This window comes from Urocampus carinirostris, chromosome 10 (assembly GCF_059441175.1).
Source record: "Urocampus carinirostris isolate Australia breed hairy pipefish chromosome 10, RoL_Ucar_1.0, whole genome shotgun sequence".
NCBI lineage: Eukaryota > Metazoa > Chordata > Actinopteri > Syngnathiformes > Syngnathidae > Urocampus > Urocampus carinirostris.
The window spans coordinates 985,195-1,008,630 of NC_142358.1; the positions used below are offsets into that span (position 1 = coordinate 985,195).

The 23,436-nt window shown below is 39.7% G+C and overlaps 1 protein-coding gene across 2 annotated transcripts in view; it reads right to left on the minus strand.

Annotated features, from left to right (window-relative positions):
• Positions 1-3,409: 3,409 nt before the first annotated feature.
• The window catches only part of wsb1 (WD repeat and SOCS box containing 1), a 40,778-nt gene continuing 20,751 nt past the window's right edge, over positions 3,410-23,436 (minus strand). The window contains exons 7-10 of one of the 2 annotated variants that reach the window (XM_088345155.1): positions 22,372-22,485; positions 8,063-8,170; positions 6,691-6,766; positions 3,917-4,068 (exon numbers count right to left, since the gene is read on the minus strand). In XM_088345155.1, the coding sequence (XP_088201281.1) occupies positions 4,060-4,068; positions 6,691-6,766; positions 8,063-8,170; positions 22,372-22,485 (307 nt within the window). In that variant the 3' untranslated portion in view covers positions 3,917-4,059. Of the gene's footprint in view, positions 4,069-6,690; positions 6,767-8,062; positions 8,171-22,371; positions 22,486-23,436 lie in introns of both variants that reach the window. The other variant, XM_088345154.1, reaches the window with a different exon arrangement.

Genomic DNA, 23,436 nt, shown 5'->3' on the forward strand with positions numbered 1-23,436 from the left:
TTACTTTGGAGGGCAGAAAAATGTTTTTTTCTTACTACAATCTGGATTTTTTTCAAGCAATCAAGAGAATACAGTTAATGTAATAAACATGTTTTCTTATTCATCCTTTTTATTGATTCATTATACAGGAAATACAACACACTAAATTCCAATTTATGGGATTTATAAAGCTAATGAGCTATCTGGCTACCTTTTTAGCTTGGTAGCTAGCTATCTTCCTACATTTTTAGCGCTTTGGGAAGTCATTGACTTGAAAAGCGCTATATAAATGCAGATCATTTCATTTCATTTTTAGCCATTCAGTAAGGTATCTGGCTAGCTTTTTACACTTTTTGCATGCTCTGTAGCTAGTATTTAATTTTTTTGCATGCTATCTCAATAACATTTGACCCTTTTTGCTAGTTATCAAGCTAAATTATGGGCTCCTTTCTAGCTAGTTACCTAGCTTTGATTTTAGATTTCTGGCTGTTAAGATTATTTTATTTACTTAAATTTATATTTGTACTCTTTTAGTTAGCTATCTAGCTCTCTATTAGTTTTTTTTTATCAGTTTATCTTTATAGCTAACAATCAACATATCTTTTAGCTACTTGGCATGCCATCTAGCTGACATTTTACCTTTTTTTGCCAGTTATCAAACCTCCTTTCTAGCTAGCTGTCTTTCTTTGTTTTTAGCTTTCTATTCAACTATTCAGATATCTTTTTACTCTTTTATCTAGTGAAGGATTTTTTTTTATTGTTTTGACTATAAGGGATTTAATACGATACAAATTGCATTTGCTGAATGCAGTGGGGATTTTTTACAGGGAAGGCTTGGGGTCAGTGTGGCCTGGACAAGAATGATGTTTACAGAAAAACAAGAACGACGACAAGGGTTGACGCGGGAAAAGAAGACAAGGTTTCTCATAAGCTTTCTTGTTGTGAGTCCTTTAGACATGGCGGCGGCTTTCGCTGAGGAGGCGGTGCCGCGCCCATGGGAGGAGGAGTCAGCACGGCCAGAGGAGGAGGTGAAGTTGGCGTCGGATCCGCCCCATAGGGGGGGGGGGCCTTTGTAATGTACCGGTCAGACGAGGTGTGGAGTTCCTGGCCCGCCCAAGGGGGAGGGGCCGATGAACCCGACGTGTCAAAAAGACGGAAAACGGAGGACGGAAAGAGACAGACGGGACGAGAGATGAGAGATGGGAGGCGCTACAAAGACTAATTAGACTAATTGGACAATAATTCGGCAAAATTCGATGGAATCCACTTAAGAAATAATTTAAGAAAATAAATCTGCCCCCGTCTGAAAATGCATGTGTCTTGTCAATATTTTTTCCTAAAATTAAGAAAAGAGCATGCACTGTTAGGAGAATAAAGTTTGTGTTTGCTTAATGGAGTCAGATAACTAATTCGAACAATTTGGTAAACATTACATTTCCCCTAACACTAGCTATCTAGCTCCTTTTTAATTTATACCTGGTAACCTTTCCAGCTAAGGATCAAGCTACCTTTTGGCTATTTAGCAAGCCAACGAGTGATGTTGCTATTTTAGAAATTCATAACAAACAAACCCTTTTCGCTAATTAGTAACAAAAAGTAGCTTGATAAAAGGTTGGAGACTTCCTGTCTAGAGTAACGTGTGTTGTTTTCATTCCAGGTAATTAAACAATGTTTGAACATAACGACATGAAGCAATTTTTTAGCAGTCAGTCCGCATAATAGTTTTACAACACTTTGGTAGAACATATGTATCAACATGCGGCCCGCGGGCCAGATAAAGCCCGGGACACAACACCCAGAGAAATACAAGAGAAAAGTCAGCTACAATTTAAAATATGTCCACTTGATATTGACAGAAACACGTACCACCTGCAAAGCAACTGGAGCTATATCCCTTTCTTTCTTTCTAATTTTCTCCATTTCTCTCCTTATATCTTATGCTTTCTATTTCCTCTCTTTCGCCTTTCTTTTTCCCTCACTCTTTATCTCTCATTCACTATAGCTCTCTTCTTTCTCTCTCCCTTAATTTATCCCTCTTATTCTCTCTTCTTTCGTTCTCCTTTTCTTTCTTTATCAAGGTCTCCTCTTTTTCTCCTTCATTCTCTCTTGCTTTGTCTCTGTTTATTTCAGCATTTTCATCTTTACTCCTTTTTATTTTTTCTCTATTTTTCTCGTATCTTTCTCTAATTCTCTCCCTTTCTCGTTCTCACTCGCTCTCTTTTTCTCCCCCTTTCATCTTTTCCTCTTTTCTTGATCGCTTTATGTCCTTCTTTCTCTTCAATCTACGTTGAGTTTTTTTCTAAACCATGTTGCTCCCAAGTTAAAATGAGTTTGAAACCCCTGCTTTAGTAGAAAACAGTTGTATGAGACTGTCATTTAGAAAAAGTAATTAAAAAGTTCAACATGTCATTGTTTGTAAAGCAGTTGTAGGGGGAAGATGGAAAGTTGGGACAATGAATGATATTGAAGACGTCAAATAAAATTGTAACAGCTGATTTACTGTATTAACAAGGAAAGTGTTCCAAGCAAAGCCACACATTATAAAGTAGGTAAATTTTCACTTCCCTAAATCATTGCCTGATGTAAGCACATTCTTTCAACACAAATGTGTCAGCGTGGGTGTTAAATATCACACTTCACCTCAAGGCTGGATAAGTGTTACACCTCCATACAACTTATCCTTGAAAGATCCAACCTCAACCAAGTCAAACGCCAACACATGACCTCAAGTTCAATATTTGTTGTGCAAAGAATATACATTTAATATTCTAAATATGCCCACATTTCTTGTGTAAATATTGTGTAAATTATAACCTTATCTTCTTTGTTCCTTTATATTGTGTAAATTATAACCTTATCTTCTTTGTTCCTTTATCTTCCTTGTTTTCTTTTATCCTCACTGCTAAATGTGATACTGGAGTGCCACGTCCAATTTCGTTGTCACAATATGTTCAACCCATTTTGTAACCACGACAATAAAGGTATATTCTATTCTATTCTATTCTAATCAGTGCCAAGCATAGACATTTTAGGGGTCAAGTAGTCACAGAGGAAAAAAGGCGCATATGCCCATCTATTTAAAAGCGTCAATAAAAATAAAAAAATCTTTATATGGACATATTGAATGCAATTTGACTTCTAGGTGCAAAAATATTTTCAACTTAACAGGTTTGCAATGTATCAAAAACATAGCAGTTACAATGGGAGTTAATACTACAAAAATGATTTGTCTTCTACATTAGGTCTTTGACAAACTTTGCTCCCAGCTGCAATAATACTTTTGAAAATATATATATTTTATTCAAGATTTTTCAAAATTTCATTTATTTGAAAAAAAATAAAAATTAAGTCATTTCTTTATCTCTTTAAATAGATAGATAGATACTTTTACTTTATTCATCCCCATTATTTGTAAAAGAACCAGTCGGTATTGACCTCAGTTAAATGTTTATTAATTTTTCAAAGCAAAAAAAAACCAAAAAAAAACATTTCATAAACATTTTTAAGGTAGAGGGAGCTCTAGCACCACCTAGTGGTTGGCCGTGCACAACACTGTATACGTCCGTATTGGTAGTAAGTGCAACTGAAATTTAAGTCAGAGAAAAGATAAGGACAGTTCAAGAAAAAGCAAAATACTTTGACGAGTTCAACATGTGAGAACTGATGAAAGAGAAGAGAGCAGAACACTTAGACTTGGACTTAGAGGTGTAGAAGACACATTGATCCCAGCACACCACAGTACAGCGGGCGATTACAAAAATAAATATATACAAAAAAACATTCTACTCTTCGACTATGAGCTGGAAATTTAAGAAGGCATATCAACTTTTACAAATGAAATGTTCTCTGAAAATGAATACAGAGAATAAATGATTTGTTGCCAGTTGCCTGGCATGCTGCAGATATTGTCGGACTCTCAACAAAAATCAGATGACTTTATAGGATAGGTAGTCACACAGAGGTATTGGAATGGCCAATGATTCCACTTGTTGCGTTGTCATCACTCGCCTAAGAGCCATCCGGCACAAATGTTGTAGGCTGGCGGTGCTCCGAGGACATTCCCAAAAGTGTACGGTGCCATCACGAGTTCTAACAACAACAAAAATCAACAAAATATCAACAAAATTCATACATTGATCCCTTGCTGTATTGCGGTTTCAATACTTTGTGGAGTTTTACCGTGCTTTGTGTTCTGCAGCAGATAACCAGTGTAATTCAAGTCAGTGCCGACAATGACGGAGCAAAAGTAAAAGGCTGCCGGTTGGGCCTAGGCTAAGAAGGCGACCACACAGACCAGCGCTTCCAAGCATGTTCCTGACCAACACCAGATCCATCGTCCACAAAGTGAGTGAATTTGAGCTGCGGATCGCCACCAACAGCTTAGTCCGAAATTGCAGTATTTTTGTCATCACGGAGTCTTGGCTTCCCCGACGCCGCAAGTCCGACTAACAGGACGCACGCTACACCGGCACAACCGAGACGGAGACTCCGGTAAAAACAGGGGTGAGGGACTATGCGCTGCAATAACAGCCGAATCATTGACACACACTGCTCACTCGATATAGAGTTTCTAGCAGTATCGTGTAGACCTTCTATCTACCGAGAGAGCTAACTGTGGTCATCGTGGTTGCTGTTTACGTTCCACCGGGTGCTAACGTTCCACCGGATGCTAACGTTAGCATAGCGCTAAATCTCCTGCCCGCTGCTATCAATAAACAGCAGCTTGCACACCCCAACGGAGCTTTTATCGTCGCCAGCAACTTTAATCAGGCATGCTTGAGTACTGTTCTTCTCAAATTAATTCAATACGTGGACTGAGCAATTAGGGAAAAAACACTGGACCGTATGTACAGTAAGATCAAACATCTAATTGGATCCGGCCATCTCTGTCTGTCCCTCACCCCCTCATACACCCCCCTCCGGAGGAAAACAAAGCCTATGCAACACGGACATTACAAACATCTTCTTTGTTCCTTTATCTCTTTGTTTTCTTTATCCTCACTGTAAAATGTGGCACTTGAGTGCCACGTCCAATTTCGTTGTCACAATATATTCAACCAATGTTGTAAAAATGACAATAAAGGTATATTATATTCTATTCTAACATGATGACATTATTAATTCGGTAATGGGGTTATCTAGCTCGTTATTTTTCCATCGTTACGACGCCGTTACCTTTAACGACAGTCAAAGGCGGTGCGTTACTTCATGGAATTTTATCGTGCATTGCGTTCTGCAGCAGATAACCAGTGTAACATAACCGAGTTATTTTTTTCAGTAGTGGGGTTATCCAACTTTTCCGCCGCTATAACGCCTTTACCTTTACTAAAACTCAAAAGCGGTGCGTTACTCTGGCTGCAGAATGTAACTCGGGCGTGCCCCCCTGGCACAGTTTTCAATGACCCGGTTTTCTGCTCCTTGAGTTTTCGGATCATGTCACCGTTCAAAATGGAAACTACCATATAATTAAATAGTGATTACGAGTATAGCCAGGGGTCAGCAACCTTTTCGGTGCGGATTGCCAATTTCAAATTTCCTTGTAAATCAGTGTGCCACACCAAGATTAATGACTCGCACAACATTTTTTTAATATGCAGCAGAGCTGTCATTTTACACCAATCCAAATATACAACATGGATAGACATTTTAATCGTATAACTCAGTGTTTTTCAAGCCTTTTTGAACCAAGGTACACTTTTATTTATAAAAAGTTTCTGTAGCACACCGTCCGTCGAAAATGTTTGAAAATGAAGTTATGTCAAATATTTTACTGTACTACCTCATAAGCAGATAATTACTATATAAAAAGAAAAAAAAAATACTTAAAATTAAAGGAATGATGTGCTTTATTTATGTTTTTATTTTTTTACAGTGCAATCTTAAATCGCTTTGTTAAACAAATTAAGTTATTAAATGTACTGTGCTACCTACAGAGCAGATAATAAGTACATAAAAAGTATATAAAAATCTACTGCCACCTACTGATATGCATGACTCTTACAGTTCCTCATTTGAAGAGTGCAAAAATACTGAATAATGGCCTGATTTTTTGGAAAGATAAAATTCCAGCGGCACACTAGACAAGCTCTCACGCCACACTAGTGTGCCCCAGCACACTGGTTGAAAAACACTGGTATAACCGACCAATTTATCTTCCACTATTCTTGTTCATCAATTAACTAAAATATGAATGTGAACAACATGTGGAAAGGCCTGTAGCCATTCTGACTTCAACTTTTTACCACAAGAATTAAGCAGAATCAACCATTCTTCATCAACTACAAACTACAATCAAAAAAACAAGTAATATGGTCAGCTATTATACCATTCATCAATGATATCTTGTTGTAAAAGATGGACGGAGTCTTCTTTGAACTCAACATGAACTTTGTTTAAACATCAAAACTTGAAATAACAGCAGCAATGCAGAACGCACGCGCGCGCACACGCATACGTGCACGTACACACACGCTTCTTTTAAATATTCGCCATCAGTCAATGGTTTTCCACACTGGCTGGAAAGAACGAGATGTTTTTGCTCGAGGAGCCAGCATGATTCGTTCATTTATCGCGCGCGTGTGTGTTTTGTTGGCTGGGTTAAGACACGGAGCTCTCCTTTGCGAGGCGCCGCCCAGACACACGGAGGAGCGCTAACGTTAATGGTAAATGGTCTGCATTTGTATAGCGCTTTTCAAGTAAGTGTTCAGATACCTTATGATGAATCCACAGAACAAATACGCCAAAACACCGCGACAGCAGTGGCACGCGTGTCGTAGGTTGCCGACCCCTGAGTAAAGCATTTAATAATCAGGGTTCCTAGAAGTTAAGGACAGTTAAATTCAAGAATTTTTAAATGCCTTTTGAAATAAAAATTAAGACCATGTCAACAAAAAACAATTGAAACAAATTAATTAAAAAAAAACAAATATTTCTTGCACGTACTATAACAGGGGTTGGAAACTTATGGCTCGCAAGCCATGTATGGCTCGTTCTATGAGTACCTGAGGCTCAGAGACAAATGTGATTGCATGCAAATTTTCTCCATCTCGTTCAAAACTTGAGCCATTAATCCTGTTCAGATACACGCAAAGCCAAACCAAAGCTGAATTGCAAAGCAGTACTTCGCAGAATATATAGGGCACGTTTTTCACTACAATTTACAGTCAAGATGTCACACCAAAAAAAAAAAAAAAAAAGAACTCGTTTTGGCGATACAACTCTAAAGAATCCTTTATATAAAAGCTCACTATATAATCTGTTCAGTGTTCAGATACCTCATGATGAATCCACAGAACAAACTGTAAATACGCCAAAACACCGGAAGAGAACTTAGTTATTTGGTTGGGTGAGTGGGAGGGATGGGTATGCAAAAAGTGAAAGCAAAAAGTGCAAGCACTCCCTCCCATCATTCGCCCTACGCCGTCTGCGCCAAAGGTAAGCACATCAGGCTCCCTGTTTGCAGAATGTTGTGACGTTTTTACAAAATAACTGCTTGCATCTGGTTTTGAAACCAATATGTATGGAAAAAAAAAAGAGTTTAACCGATCTTGAGTGAGAAAGAGACAAGTTTAAAGTGGTATGTTTGTTGATTTTGGGACATGGGCTCTGGCATTATTCTCTTTTCATAATTTTTATCAAATCATCAAATGTAAATGTGCTGAAGACTAAGCTTTTGTCCGGGGCGCGGGTTTAGCAATTTAGTAAATTTGTCTCATAATATATGGTGTGGCTCTTTCCCAAAATAAAATTAATATATTTTGCTCTTATGGCTCTTTGAGTCAAAAAGGTTCCCGACCTCTGTACTATAAGATGCTTCGCACACATTACCTGGCATAGCTTTAAGCAAAGGGGGAAAAAATTAGTTAGACAGCCACTTCTCAATAAATGTCTAGAGTTGTTATTTTGTCACGGTCGTATATATCTCACTGGTATCTATCAAATAAATAAAATTTGTTTCTACTTCTCAGGTCTTGAATATCACGAAACATTTCTGGAACGCAAGCCCCAAAAAAACAAGGGAATACCGTACAAATCTTTTAGAATTCTAAAACCAGTTACTGCTGAAAATACAATGTGCCCTTACCCAGCAGCAAGGACACTTCCTTCAGGAGAGAAGGCACAGTAAAGGCCGTTGCTGACAACGGCAATGGCCTGAGGAGCCCTTTCTTCGATACTCCAGAAACGGACACGTCTAGGCAAAGAGAGGGATAAAAAAAAAAAAAACACTTTCAGAAATCAGATTTCTACGACAGATTTAATGTTGGGACAACACATACACACACTTCTAGTCAGAAATAAAAAGTTTATTTAGTTTTTAATATTGATCACCTGTAAAGGTGATTGCATAGGATGCAAGTTCATTATTTTGAGTTTTGACTCATGAACGGTTCAGATCAGGGGTCTCAAAGTCAATTTACTTGCGGTGGAGAGTGGGGCTGTTTAATAAGATCTGGGTCAGGTTGGGCCACATCGGGTTTTTAATATGACATGTGATAAAATTTTACAGCATTCTGTAATATCGTTAGAAAAAAATGCAGCATAAAATGACATATAAAAATACATCAATATTCAATGTGATAAGAGGATAATCAAATCAGTCATAAATGAATCATAATAAAATAATGTGCAAATAATCCGCATAGGCTGCACATTAAATGGACAGTGTGTATTACTTGACCAATAGGTCTCGCTTTATAGTGAAGTGCAACTGAAAACAAGTAATAAAAATCACAAAGAATGACATGAACTAAAGAGACTCAAGTCATTTTTCTTCTATTTTTATGTCCAGCCTTTCGCATGACTTTTGTTTTTCTGGTGGGCTTCCAGTAGCAGCAAGATGGTGGACAATTTTGTCAGTTCTAGGTGTAAAATAAATGCAAATTTCCTCAACCTACGAGTAATTCAAAACATGTTTTAATCAAAGATCATGTATTTTTGATGCATTTAAATTGATATACATTTTAAATGAGTATTTTTTTTACCACCAGGAGTCACTTAATTATTGCACTGTGTCTTTAAACTCTCAAAAGTAGGGCGAGGCCTCAAACTGTCCTCCGGGGGGCCGCAATAGGCCCCCGTTGCCGTGAGGTTCAGACCCCTTGTTTACACCTTTGTCACTATCGGCCAATCATGCCATTCTGTGATACCACACCCTTAAGGGCAGATTTGCTTTTGCAACCTAGGAGATATAATCCAAAGAAAGGGCTTATGGAGGGCCTTTCGAACAGTTTGGAATCCAGCTTGAAAGACCAAAATTATAAGTTTTAAAATTAGCAGACACTCTAAATAAATAGTTCTCTGGTAGTGGGCAGGAAGATTGAAGGCCGCAAAAAAAATCGAAAGACTCTGGCAATATCTACACTGAGTTCCCTGGGAAGAGTTTTAATTGCTTCACAAAATACTGACTGAAAGACATTTTATAGTAGTTATTTATGCACAAGGTTCCACATTACGGCACAGAGGCTATGTTAACACTGGGCGTAATGCCCAAATCACCCCCTCCCGGCCCCCTAATCAAATGCTTTAATGTGAATGTACATAATAACAAAAACATACGTGACTACTTATGTGAACGGAACACACCTCTCATGTGGCAGAAAGCATTATGTAGAGTGATGATAAGTTTATAACTTAGCAGACACTCAAAATAAGGAGAGAAGACATCAATAGATTTTTAATGTGCAAGGAGAGAGAAACCAAACTTCAGATAAGATATTTCAACCTGTTCTAAAGGTTATTAAGTCTCCTAGGTTATCCACCTAAAAAGGTGTGTGATCAAAGAACAGCAACAGAAATAACTGATAGTGACAATGATGGAACCAGTCCATAATAGCTGAGACAACGAACAACAACAAGCAATAATAGTCAAAACAATTATCCTATACAATCTTGCAGGTGTGCAACATTAAAAACATAATAAACTTAGCGGTAATATTTGTAGCAGTATTTGGTCACATAGTGGCAGCCTCAAAGTGTTAGGACTCCGACTTAAACATCTTATTGTGTTAGTCAACTTTACGCAATCCATTTGATAGTTCACTTGGAGCAGATTACCTGCAATGCTCTAATACAGGACAAAATATGGATCATTTTAGGGAATTTTCCATGCTTCCATCCAAAACAAAAGTGAAGCTCTTGCTCATCTAGCGGGACAAAAAAACAACATATGCCACGCGACTCATGCCGGCAAAGCTACAATACTGTAGCCGCTCTGTGCACCTACAGTGGCTTGCAAAACTATTTGGCCCCCTTGAACTTTGTGACCGTTTGCCACATTTCAGACTTAAAACATAAAGATAGAAAACTAATTAATTGTAAAGCAACAATGAATGGGACACAATCATTAAGTGGAACACGTTTTATTGGATATTTCAAACTTTAACAAATAAACGAAAAAGTGGGTGTGCAAAATTATTCAGCCCCATTGAGCTAATACTTTGTAACGCCACCTTTTGCTGCGATTACAGCTGCAAGTCGCTTGGGGTACGTCTCTATCAGTTTTGCGCATTGAGAAACTTATATTTTGACCATTCCTCCTTGAAAAACAGCTCGAGCTCAGTGAGGTTGGATGGAAAGCGTTTGTGAACAGCAGTTTTCAGTTTTTTCAACAGATTCTCAATTAGATGAGGTCTGGACTTTGACTTGGCCATTCTATCTATCTAGCTAGCTATCTACCCTGGTCATATCCCTCGAGAGGGGTGACCGACAGCAAGACAAACACATACAAAAAAACAACAAAGAAAACGAAGAAAATTAAAAGGGGTAAAAGTGGCAAAAAAAAATTAAAAAATAAAAATAAATGAATAAATTGGGGACCGTGGCCAACCCAATTGCCCAAACACCCACAAGTTAAGCACCTCAACACCCAAGTCGGTCATGCTTTCGTCCCTCCAGATGAAACGGGACACAGAAAGCGGCCATGTCACTCGGGTCAGGGCGACACAACATACTCTTCTGTCAACAGCAGGGCCCGACAGCTTTCACTGGTTCACCCCCGCCGCATCATACAGTGCCCTGTCCATCCCTTAGAACACGTCCAAACATCCTACTATCCTTTCACGACACCTCTCCACTCATTCCTATCACCAAGCGCTCGAGCTTCCACTACATTTAGACATCTTTCCTGCAGTGCACTCATAACAGCATCCATCCACTTCAATCGCGGCCTTCCTTTTGGTTTCCTTCCATTGACTTCTGCTCTGTAGATCCTCTTCAACATTCGCTCCTCATCCATCCATGCGTCCAAACCAACCGAGTACTCTCTTGTCCACAAGCTTGCCCAGTTCCACTACAACTCCAGTTCTGTCTCTGACAATTTCATTTCTCAATCTATCCAATCTTGTCACTCCTAAAACACTTCATCTCAAAAACATTTAATTTCCTTCTCAAATCTGCATTCAGGCTCCAAGTTTCTGCACCATAGAACACAGTCAGCACAATCACACTTTCATAGAGTACCCTCTTAACATCCACTCCTACTCTTGTTGCTCATCACTCTCAAAGCACCCAAAACCTTGCTTCCTTGATTCACTCTGTGCAATACCTCGCAGTCCATTCCACTAACTGCAGCCACATAACAACCCAAGTACCTAAAGCTTTCAACGTCTTCCAGCACCTGTCCATGCAACCTTTTTTCTAACGTTATGCCCACTCCACCACGTGAACACTTCATCACCTTACTCTTCCCAACATTCACACATAACATGCCTATCATACACTCTTCCAAACTCCATTACCAACCTTCTCAATGTTTCCTCAGAATCAGCCACAAACGCTGCGTGATCTGTAAACAACAACTGACTTACCTGCCACCACGTTCCACTGTTGTCCATCATCTCTGCACCTCTGCCAAACACTCTTTCATTCACCTCTTTCACCACACCATCCATGTACACATTAAACAGCCATGGTGACATCACAAACCCCTGTCTCACACCAGACAAAAAACTGATACCTCTTGAATTGCTACATTCATACTTATCACCTTTAGCCTTATACAATGGCACCACACAAGCACTACACCAATCAACAGGAACCACACCACTTAAAAAGCATACATTCAACAAGCGTACTAACCAGTCAATCATAGCCGTGCCACCTTTTTTCAAGCATTCAGCAGTACAACCATCCAACCCAGGCGCCTTCCCTCCTTTTATTTCTTTCACTGCCTCTTGCACCTCCCATGTTTCCACAGGCTTCAAATTTTAATCACCCAACACGCGCATTCTCCCCATCCCACCGATAGCCTCGACTCTCACTTCTATCCCATCTTCAACATTTAGCAACTCCCTCATAATTCCACCATTCACTTCATTTCCTAATACCTCGACCAACTTTTCTCATTCCACACACTTCTTTCGCACTCCTCAACACCGCCTCTTTAAACCACTTACATTCTATTTTCACACTCTCCATTTCTCCTCTACTAATCCGTTCATACTCTTCCCCTATCCTCTCTTTAAACTCTCTTTCCTTTTCTGCCTTATTCAACTCTGACATTTTCACCTCTTCCCTCACACTCTTCTTATAACTAGCCCTCCACAATTCAGATTCAGATATACTTTATCGTCATTCGTGTACACGTGTATACAAAACGAAATGTCGATGCATCTGACCCGCACGGTTTCCTTGAGCGTCAGCCGGGATAGATAAGTTTAACCATGTCTTCGTCAGAATTATAGCGCAGCAGTTCGTCATCTCGCGGTTCGATGTTAGATCCAGTTGTAAATGGTCCAGTTTATTGTCCAGAGAGCGAACGTTGGAGAGGAAAATGGATGGGAAAGGCGTTTTGAATGGTTTAGCCTAGCGGTTAGCCCGGCCCGACAACCTCGCTTCCTCCTCCGGTCACACCGCTCTCTTGCCACTCTGCTTCGCTGCTTTGTAGGCCGCAGGGTCTTGTTGACGTAGCAGTCCAAGGCTAAGTAAACACTCCCGAGTGGTCGTAGCACCGAGCACTTGATTTCTGGATGATCGCATATCCAGCAAAAAAATTGATCGATTGATCGTAGATTAATCTGCGGTTTGAGTTGACTTTGTTCGCCGTCAAAACTGAGTCGAAGACTGGGTTTTATGACCGAAGTGTAAAAAAACTGTAGCGAGCCGAACAGGGGCGCCGCCATCTTGATTTGATCCATCCATTCTCAGTTTTCCTTCCACATAAAAATGATCAGACATACCACTCATTTTACCTCTGTAAACACATCCAACAATCTTGCAGAACTGTACTGAATCACATTTTTTTAGTGGAAGTACAATGTTGGCAACAAGATTCACTTGATATAATTGGAAATTATTTGAATGCAACACAAACGTTTTCTTCTTTTTCCGTGTTTTTTTCTACCTTTTTTTTAATTCCTTTAAGAAAAATCTCATTGTGTTTATTTTTTCCTTGCTGTTACTTTTTTCTTTTTGTTCTCTATTTCCTTTTTTCCTTTGTTTCTTTTATTTTTTCCCTGCTTTTTTCTAAATTTTTCCTTCTTCTTTCCTCTTTCTTTTGGCGGCAGTAGCTCAGGAGGTAGAGCGCTCGTCTTGGGACCAAGGGATCCCAGTTCGAATCCCGACTCGTCCGTGTTACATGTCGAAGTGTCCTTGGGTAAGATACTGAACCCCTAATACCCCCAATAAGCAGGTTAGCGCCTTACATGGCAGCAAGGCCGCTATTGGGAAATGTGGAGCACATTGTAAAGCGCTTTGGGAAGTCATTGACTTGAAAAGCGCTATATAAATGCAGATCATTTCATTTCATTTCTTTTTTCTCAGTTTTTCACTACTTTGTTCTTTTCTTTTTTGTTCTATCCCATTCCTTTAAGTCATTTTGTGCATAATTTTAGATAATATTTAATCATGTAGGGATTAATGAAGCAAAAACAACCTGAAGAGCCGTTTAGGACCCAAAAGAGCCGGTTTCTTTTAGTGAGCCGAGCCGAAGAAGCCGCTTCTCGAAAAACTCCACTGACTTTACTCAACTTTGTTCTACTTCAACCTTGACTTCAAAATACCCCATTTAGAACACAACGTCAGGGGAACCAGTGTATTTTTACCTTCATGCACTGTAACTTTGACTTAATTCGCTTCTTAATTAGCAATTTTGAGCCCTCATTTTTGTGAGCTGGCTAGATTTTCTTGTGCACTGAGAATGTGCGGGCAGTGTGCGATTGCGCACGAGCGCAGCTTAGAGGGAACATTGGTTGAGGGTGATGAGCTGCGCTGCTTTTACGCCAAACATATATATATATATATATATATGCACCAAAATGGATACCAAAATATAAATACATAACACAATCTACTTACAAAATATTTAAATTTGTGCCAAGTACATAGCTTGCCATATTTTAAGAAGTTAAAAAAAAGGTAAAATCGGGACCAAAACAATGTCTACAATGTGAAATTAACAATTCTTAAAGATATTTCCAAACAGATTTTTTTCTATCATGCACAGAACGAAAAGTGTTCCTCCTCCCAACAATTATGCAAATATGTTGCAAAACATTTAATGCGCAGGGAGACTCGAGGAATTTAGTCCCAAAGCTTGTTTCTTATAGAGCTGTGACGTTGTTGAAGGAACACATCACTTTCAACATGGCGAATCCCATTCACACAGCCTGTTAGGCAGCGCCAAAACAGGCAGCGATGGTAGGTAACAGTGACTGTCTACAGCTCATTTTTACTTTGAGAAATTAGATTCTTTGCTTACGCAGTAGCTGTGGGCCTGTTGACTGTTTTTGTGCTCTCACCTCCAGCAGCTGAGTTAAGTAAAATTACCTGCTGCCAATTATGCATGAGTTACTTCTTTGCCCTCGCCTCCTTCTAATGTAGGTGATTGTGGCTTTTCGTATGTGTTTTTAGCCAACCGAGTATTCGCCCAATATCAGCACCATTTTTGTTGTGTCCCTTGGTTTATTACTGTCCAGCTTGGTGTTTGTTGCCATAGCCCACAGGTGCCAGATCAGGCCCGCTAAGGGACTGAATACGGCCCACGAGACAACACAGAAGCGCAAGAGAAAAACAAGCTGCAGGTTAAAATATGTCAACTTGATGTTACCAAAGAAAGGTGCCTCGAACAAAGACACTGTACAGGACTGTCTCAGAAAATTAGAATATTGTGATAAAGTTCTTTATTTTCTGTAATGCAATTAAAAAAACAAAAATGTCATACATTCTGGATTCATTACACATCAACTGAACTATTTCAAGCCTTTTATTATTTGAATATTGCTGATTTTGGCTTACAGCTGAAAAAAACTCAAAAATCCTATCTCAAAATATTAGAATACTTCCTAAGACCAAGTAAAAAAAATAATTTTATAACAGCAAAACTAAATCAAACATTTGAAAATGTCCATTGATGCACTCAGTACTTGGTTGGGAATCCTTTTGCACGGATTACTGCATCAATCCGGCGTGGCATGGAGGCAATCAGCCTGTGGCATTGCTGAGGTGTTATTGATGCCCAGGATGCTTCGATAGCGGCCTTCAGCTCATTTGCAGGTCTGGTGTCTTTCATCTTCTTCTTTACTATACCCCACAAATTCTCGATGGGGTTCAGGTCAGGGGAATTAGCAAGCCAATCAAGGACAGTGATGCCATGGTCAGTGCACCAGTTACTGGTGGTTTTGGCACTGTGGACAGGTGCCAGATCATGCTGGAAAATGAAATCCTCATCTCCATAGAGCTTTTCAGCAGATGGAAGCATGTAGTGCTCTAAAATCTCTTGGTACACAGTTGCATTTACTCTGGACTTGATGAAACACAATGGTCACACACTAGCAGCTGACATGGCTCCCCAAACCATTGCTGACTGTGGGAACTTCACACTAGATTTCAAGCAACTTGGATTTTGCTCCTCTCCAGCCTTTCTCCAGACTCTGGCGCCTTGACTTCCAAATGAAATGCAAAACTTGCTTTCGTCTGAAAAGAGGACTTTGGACCACTCTGCAACTGTCCAGTGCTTCTTCTCCATAGCCCAAGTCAGACGCTTCTTCCGTTGTCTTGAGTTCAGAATTGGCTTGACCATGGGAATACGGCTATTGTAGCCCATTTCCCGGACACGTCTGTGAACTGTGGCTTTTGATACCTGGACTCCAGCTTCAGCCCACTGTCTTTGAAGCTCCCCCAAATTCTGGAAGCGGCTCTTCTTCACAATTTTGTTAAGGCTGCGGTCATCTCTCTTGGTTGTGCAGCGTTTCCGGCCACATTTTTCCCTTCCAACAGACTTTTTGTGGATATGCTTTGAAACTCCACTCTGTGAACAGCCTGCTCTTTGAGAAATTTCTTTTTGTGTCTTACCCTCCTGATGAAGGGTATCAATGATGGTCCTCTGGACAACAGTCAGATCAGCAGTCTTCCCCATACTTGTGATTTAGTTTACTGAACCAAGCTGAGTGTTTTTAAGGCTCAGGAAACCCTCGCAAGGTGTTTCGAGTTAATTAGATGATTCAGGTGATTAGTTGAATAGCCTACTTGTATACTTTTTCATGATATTCTAATATTTTGAGATAGGATTTTTGAGTTTTCTTAAGCTGTAAGCCAAATTCAGCAATATTAAAATAATAAAAGGCTTGAAATAGTTCAGTTGATGTGTAATGAATCCAGAATGTATGACATTTTTGTTTTTTTAATTGCATTACAGAAAATAAAGAACTTTATCACAATATTCTAATTTTCTGAGACAGTCCTGTACTTGTAGTTCTTTCTCTCTCTCTCCCTTTTTCACCCCTTTTCTCCCACTCTCCGTCTCTTTCACTCTCTGTGTCTCTCTTTTTCTCTTGCTTTGTTGCTCTTTGTCTCTTTTCTACCTGTGTCATTTTTAACTTCTATTGCTCCAAGTTCCTTTTTTTCCTTTTCGCTCTTTTCTCTTTCTCAATTCCTACCCTTTGCGCTTTCTTTTCCGTTTTCTGTCTTTCTATTTCTCTTTGGATTTCTTTCTTCTTCTCCCTTTCTTTTTCCCCTCTCTCACGACTTTTATCTCTTTTGTTTCTCATGCTCTCTCCTTTTCTCTCTTTTTCTTTCTTTGTCCGGCCTGTCTCCTTTTCCCTCCCCCTTTCTCTTATTTCTTTATCTCTCTTTTTCTTTCTCTTTAATCTACTAGTCCGGCCCCCGACAGAATATTTGTTCTATCGTGTGGCCCCCCCGAGTTAAAATGAGTTTGACACCCCTGCTCTAGTTGTATTTTTGTTGTATTTCTCCAGTCCATTTTTTTATATTATTACTGTATATTTATTTTGGAGTATTAAGTAGTACTTCTACATTATAATTTTTGTAGTATTACTCTAGTTGTATTTTAGCAGAATTTTGTCATAATAATTCTGTGGAAGTATTTTTGTAGTATTTCTGTCGTAATATTTATGTACAAGTCTTTAGGTATTAAAGCAATAATTGAGTTGTATTTTTATTGTATTTCTGTACAAAACAATATTTTTGAAGTATTTCCATACTAACATCTTTATAGTATGTTTAAAGTATTTTTGAATATTACTGTACTTGTATAATTTTTTTTGTATCATAGCATTACTGTAGTAGTATTTTTTATATTTCCATAGTATTTATTTTTAAATAATGCATTTGGTCCCTGATTTAAGCATCTAATTTGATATATATTTTGTAAAATTGTTGAAGAATTTTTGTAGTAGTTATGTAGTAGTACCTGCATGTTTGTTGCAGACACAAAGGGACAATGGGGACAAAGTTTGCATTCAAATTTATTTTTTATTAGTATTACTACTATTTTATATACAGTGGAACCTCGGTTTTTGAACGCCTCTCAGTTTGAACAAATCGGAGTCCGACCCAAAATTTCGAGAAATTCTTGCTTCGCTGTTCGGTCAAAAAATCGGGGTTTGAACGCCGGTAATGCGTGAGTACGTACGCTAGTGTGAGATGCTGAGCGGCGTACGTGTGTAGATCGCTCTTTTTGTGACCAACTGTTATCGCGGGCAGACATGCTTCGTTTTGCTTTCGCTTTTAATATAGGTGTACGAAGTGTTTTAGCCCCTAATTATGCCTCCGAAGAAAGTCAGTGCAAGCAGCAAAGTTGCTACAGGTGAAAAAAGAAAAGTAATGCGTACAACTATTGCATTTAAGAAACAAATAATAGCAAAATATGAAGGTGTGCGAGTGTCTGGTCTTGCTAGGGAATACCCCACCGTCCACCTGCGCCTTCTGCTGACCACCACAAAGGTAAGAAATCCTATTCATAATTCTTTTCTTTATCCTTTTTTTTAATTTTTACATGTTTGTGTTAGCGTAATCTTTCGTACGGAAGATTACGATAACGCGAACGTACGATTAGCCTGGGTTAGTTTTGTTTACGTTAAACATTCAAGTTAAACATTCAGGGTGTTGGAACGGAGCCCAACATTCAGGGTGTTGGAACAGAATAAAACAATTTAAATTATTTTTAATGGGAAAAATGATTTCGGTGATCGAACAAATCGGTTTTCGAACAGGGTTCTGGAACGGATTATGGTCGAGAACCGAGGTTCCACTGTATTGCCATTATATATTGAACGTTTTTATTTAGCGGGCCGGATAAAAAAAAAGCTTCAAGTGGCCCCGTTCCAAGCTCATGCACGACACATACAGCCTGTCATTTGTAACAAAATCTAAATTAAACAAAACTGTATAAACAGAGTAAGATCTTGTACCCGGGTCCGAACCCAACCAGAATTTTTTTTTTCTCTGCAGTTATTTTTATTCAAGTAGTTATTTGTACAAAAAAAGGCTTACCAAACTGTCAGTTTAACTCCAAATCACTAAATCCAAATAAATTTCCATCTTCTGTGTTGGGGTAAAAGATGGACCACTTCTCGTTCCACCGCCCTCACGTCAGACATCAATTCCTTTCAATGCCACAAGCTTACAAGCTTTACAAACTTTCTTTCTTTTTCCGCCAAATATTTCACCATTTGCATCTTGTAATCGGCAGAATATAATTTTCTTTTCATTGACATTTCGTCCACTTTTACTTTCGTTCGTTGCACGTCGCTAGGATGCGCATTACAATGTGTTTGGAGCAATGTTCCCTCTAAGCTGTGCGCGTGCGCAATGGCGCACTGCCCGCACATTCTCAGCGCGCAATAAAATCTATCCAGCGCAATGTTCCCTCTAAACTGCGTGTGCGTGATATTGCGCACTACCCAGAGCTTTTCTGCGCACAAGAAAATCTAGCAAGCTCACAAAAATCTCGAAATTGCTAATTAAGAACTGAATTAAGTCAAATTTACAGTGCATGAAGGTGAAATTACAAGGGTTCCCCTCACGTTGTGTTCTAAATGCGGTATTTTGAAGTCAAGATGGAAGTAGAACGAAGTTGAGTAAAGTCGGTAGAGTTTTTCGAGAACCGGCTTCTTCGGCTCGGCTCACCAAAAAGAACTGGCTCTTTCGGGTCCTAAACAGCTCTTTAGCTTGTTTTTGCTTCTTTCATCCCTAAATGACCAAATATTATGTAAAATCATGCACAAAATGACTTAAAGGAAGCGGGAATAGAACAAAAAAGGAAAAATACCAAAATGAAAAAGTAGGTTAAAAGCTGAGAAAAAAAAGGAACAAAAGAGAAAAAAGAAGGAAAATTTCAGAAAAAAGCCAGAAATAAAGAAAACAAAGAAACAAATTAAAAAAAGTAAAAGGAGAACAAAAATAAAAAAGTAACAGCTAGGAAAAAATAAACACAATGAGATTTTTTTAAAGGAATTAAAAAAAAAAACAGAAAAAAAAACAGGGAAATAGAAGACGTTTGTGTTGCATTCAAATAATTTCCAATTATAACAAGTTAATCTTGTTGCCAACATTGTACTTCCACTAAAAAATGTAGTTAAATACAGTTCTGTATCGTGCAACACTAAATAAGCCCCCAAAAATGTTAGTATTATGCGACAAAGGATACCATGAAAAAAAAAAATGGATATCTTGTGAAAGAATTGTAAAAACATATGACGTTTGTAGGCCGTATAACCTTTGCAATAGTACATTAGTCAATTCATTCAAAAGTGAAAAATAATTTTGCATTGCCGGAAACTTATCAAAATGTAACTTGATGTCAAGTTTTGGACATGTTTGATAATGGATTAGTTGCCACACAGGTAGAGTGCTCGTCTGGGGATCAAGAGATCGCAGGTTCGAATCCTGGCTCCTCCGTGTTACATGTCGAAGTGTCCTTGGGTAAGACACTGAATCCTTAATGCCCCAAATAAGCAGGTTGGCGCCTTACATGGCTGCACAGCCGCGATAGAGAGAGAGAGAGAGAGAGAGAGAGAGAGATACTTTATTCATCCCCGAAGGGAAATTCACATTTCCAGCAGCATCCCTTCGCTGAGAACAATACAATAATAAAACAAAAAGAATACAATATACAAATACCCAGTGTGATGTGCAAATGCCCACTGTAGCGTGTTATATAGAATAACTAAATAGTGCTACACAGAATACATATTGCAATAAGATTTGGTAATATGCAATGTAGGTGGTGTGGTTTACTGTGGGCTTTTACTCCGCCGGGTAGAGTTAAAGAGCCTCATGGCATGAGGAAGAAAAGATCTCTTCAGTCTGTCCGTAGTACAAGACAGTGACAGCAGTCTGCCACTGAAACTGCTCTTCTGTCTGGAGATAATGCTGTGTAGTGGATGCGATGGATTCTCCATGAATGACCGCAGCTTTTCCAGTGCCCGTCTCTCAGCTACTGTTGTTAGGCTGTCCAGCTCTTTGCCCACAACAGAGCTCGCTTTCCTAGCCAGTTTATTGAGACGAGAGGCATCCTTCTTCTTGACGCTGCCTCCCCAACACGCTGTCGCATAGAAGAGGGCGCTTGCCATAACTGTCTCATAGAATATTTTCAGGAGCTTTTTGCAGAATTTGAAGGAGGCCAGCCTTCTGAGGAAGTAAAGTCGGCTTTGCCCTTTCCTACATAGAGCTTCTGTGTTGGCAGTCCAGTCCAGTTTGTTGTCCAGCTGCACACCCAGGTATTTGTAGGTCTGGACAAAATCTACACATTCTCCTTTGATGGTTACAGGAACCGGGTGAGTTCTGGTTCTCCTGAAGTCCACCACCATCTCCCTGGTCTTGGTGGTGTTCAGGTGCAGGTGGTTTGCGTCGCTCCATCGGACAAAGTCCTGAATCAATTTCCTGTACTCCTCCTCCTGCCCATTTCTGATACATCCCACGATCGCAGTGTCGTCGGCAAACTTTTGCACATGGCAGGACTCAGAGTTGTACTGAAAGTCCGATGTGTGTGTGTGTGTGTGTAAATGGATAAATGTGAAGCACATTATAAAGCGCTTTGAGAAGTCTTCATTGACTTGAAAAGCGCTATATAAAATGCAGATCATTTCATTTCATTTCACTTGGGATTGCTGTTGCTCACTGTTGTTCCAAGCGAAGAAAAACAAGCTGCAGGTTGAAATATGTCGACATGATGTTGCCAAAGCCAGGTGCCTCGAACAAAAACACTGTTCTTGTATTTTCTCTCCCTCTCTCTTTCTCTCTTCCACCCATTTTCTCCCACTCTCTGTCTCTGTCACTCTCTATGTCTCTTTTTCTCTTCCTTTGTTGCTCTTTATTTCTTTCTCTCCCTGTGTCTTTTTAACATTTTTTGCTCTAACTTCCTTTTTTCCTTTTCTCTCTTCCTACCCTTCACGCTTTATTTTCTCTTTTCTCTCCCTTGGCTTTTCTGTTTCTTTTTGGATTTCTTTCTTCCTCCTCCTTTCTTTTCTCCCTTTCTCATGACTTTTTATCTCATTTGTTTCTCACGCTCTTTCCCTCTCTCTCTTTTTCTTTCTTTGTCCTGCCCACTCTCCTTTTCCCTCCCTTTCTCTTATTTCTTTATCTCTCTTTTTCTTTCTCTTTAATCTACTAGTCCGGCCCCCGACAGAATGTTTGTTCTATCGTGTGGCCCCTGAGTTAAAATTAGTTTGACACCCCTGCCATAGCCTTTGCCACATTTCATTATCGGTTCCCGGTTAGCTTGTACACTGCGAGGTTTTTGGTCGGCCAGCCTCGCGTTTTTTCGCCGAAGGCTGCGGCCGCTTTCCGTTGATAGGTCCCAGTTAGCCCCCCACTGGTGGTTCTCTGTGTGTGCCACAGCTCAGATGACAAATACAAGACATGCTGCTTCAAAATGCATTATCTTAACAATAATTGGAACATACAGAGGAAATATATATAGATTTTATGCAAATACAATGTACTATCCTCACATTTTGCATGTTTAAGAATTTGGGAATACCGTTAACTTGCATGATAAAAAAAGAAGCTGCTGACGAAACAATAAATGAGCTGTCGGACATTTATGCATCTCTAAATGAAAAAAAATGAAAGTAAAAAAACCCATTACACTCCAGAAGGTGAGTTGCAGTTGCGCTGCCGTTTTTCAGAAAGGTAGAAGAGAAACAAATGCCTCACCGGTCGTCATTTATGCTGGCAATGTGCCGGCCGTCGGGGCAGAAGCTAACTGAGCGCACCCAGCGGTCATTCGAGCCTCCAGCAAAAATAGGTGATGGTGGAGGAAAGAGATGGCTGCAAAAAGATGTGCATCTTGATTTTTGAACACATAATTAGTTTCATTTCTATCTAAACTCTTGTATACCTTTAAATGGAAAACAAAAGCATATAAATGGTGTGCAGTAATCCCTCGCTGTATCACTGTTTACTTTTGCGCTATCAATACTTACAGCAGAATTTCATCGTGCATTGCATTGTGTTCTGCATCAGACAACACAAAGCAAATGCTCACACAGGGGAAGGTTGCGGAGGGCTTGGTGTGTGTGTGTGTTTTGGGTGGGCAAGACTGTGTGAGCACGACTGTGATGGGCTGGTGTATGCGGTCAGTAAAACACTGAAACTGCACGTAGAATGATCACAAACAACCACCTTATTGCCACTGATTCTGGATTACTTTCCATTCCCATCCTCCCCCACATAGGTGCCGCCTTTGACACCTCCATTCTTTCTAGCAGACTCTCTTTACATGGCCTAACCCACACCCCCCTCTAATAGTTCCATTCGAACCTCACTGGCCGCACTTAATCAAGTCCTTCTCTGACCACTCTCCAGCTCCTCCGGTGTGCCCAAGGACAGAGTACTGGAGCCCCTCCTCCTTATAACCTTCCTACTCCCCCTAGGGCACATCCTTCGGAAATTAAGTATTTCTTTCCACTGCTTCGCTGATGACACCCAACTTTAACAACAAGATCAAAGCGGCGCTGCCATAAGCGGCTGCCTTTCCAGCAGCTCCCCTGCTATCTCTCACTTTTTGTGATTTTTTGTTTTATTGTCTGCTTCTATCTTCGGTGTTTTTTCTTCCCGTTTTGACAACTACACTATGGATTACTTCTATCCTATGGACCTGGGTTTTAGCGCACAAAAATGCATTAATTCAAGGAATCAACTCCTTGCCCTGAAGAATTCTCGTGCCGGCGTGATGAAGGGGCCTATCGTGGAGGAAGAACCGGAGCTAGCGAAGCGGCT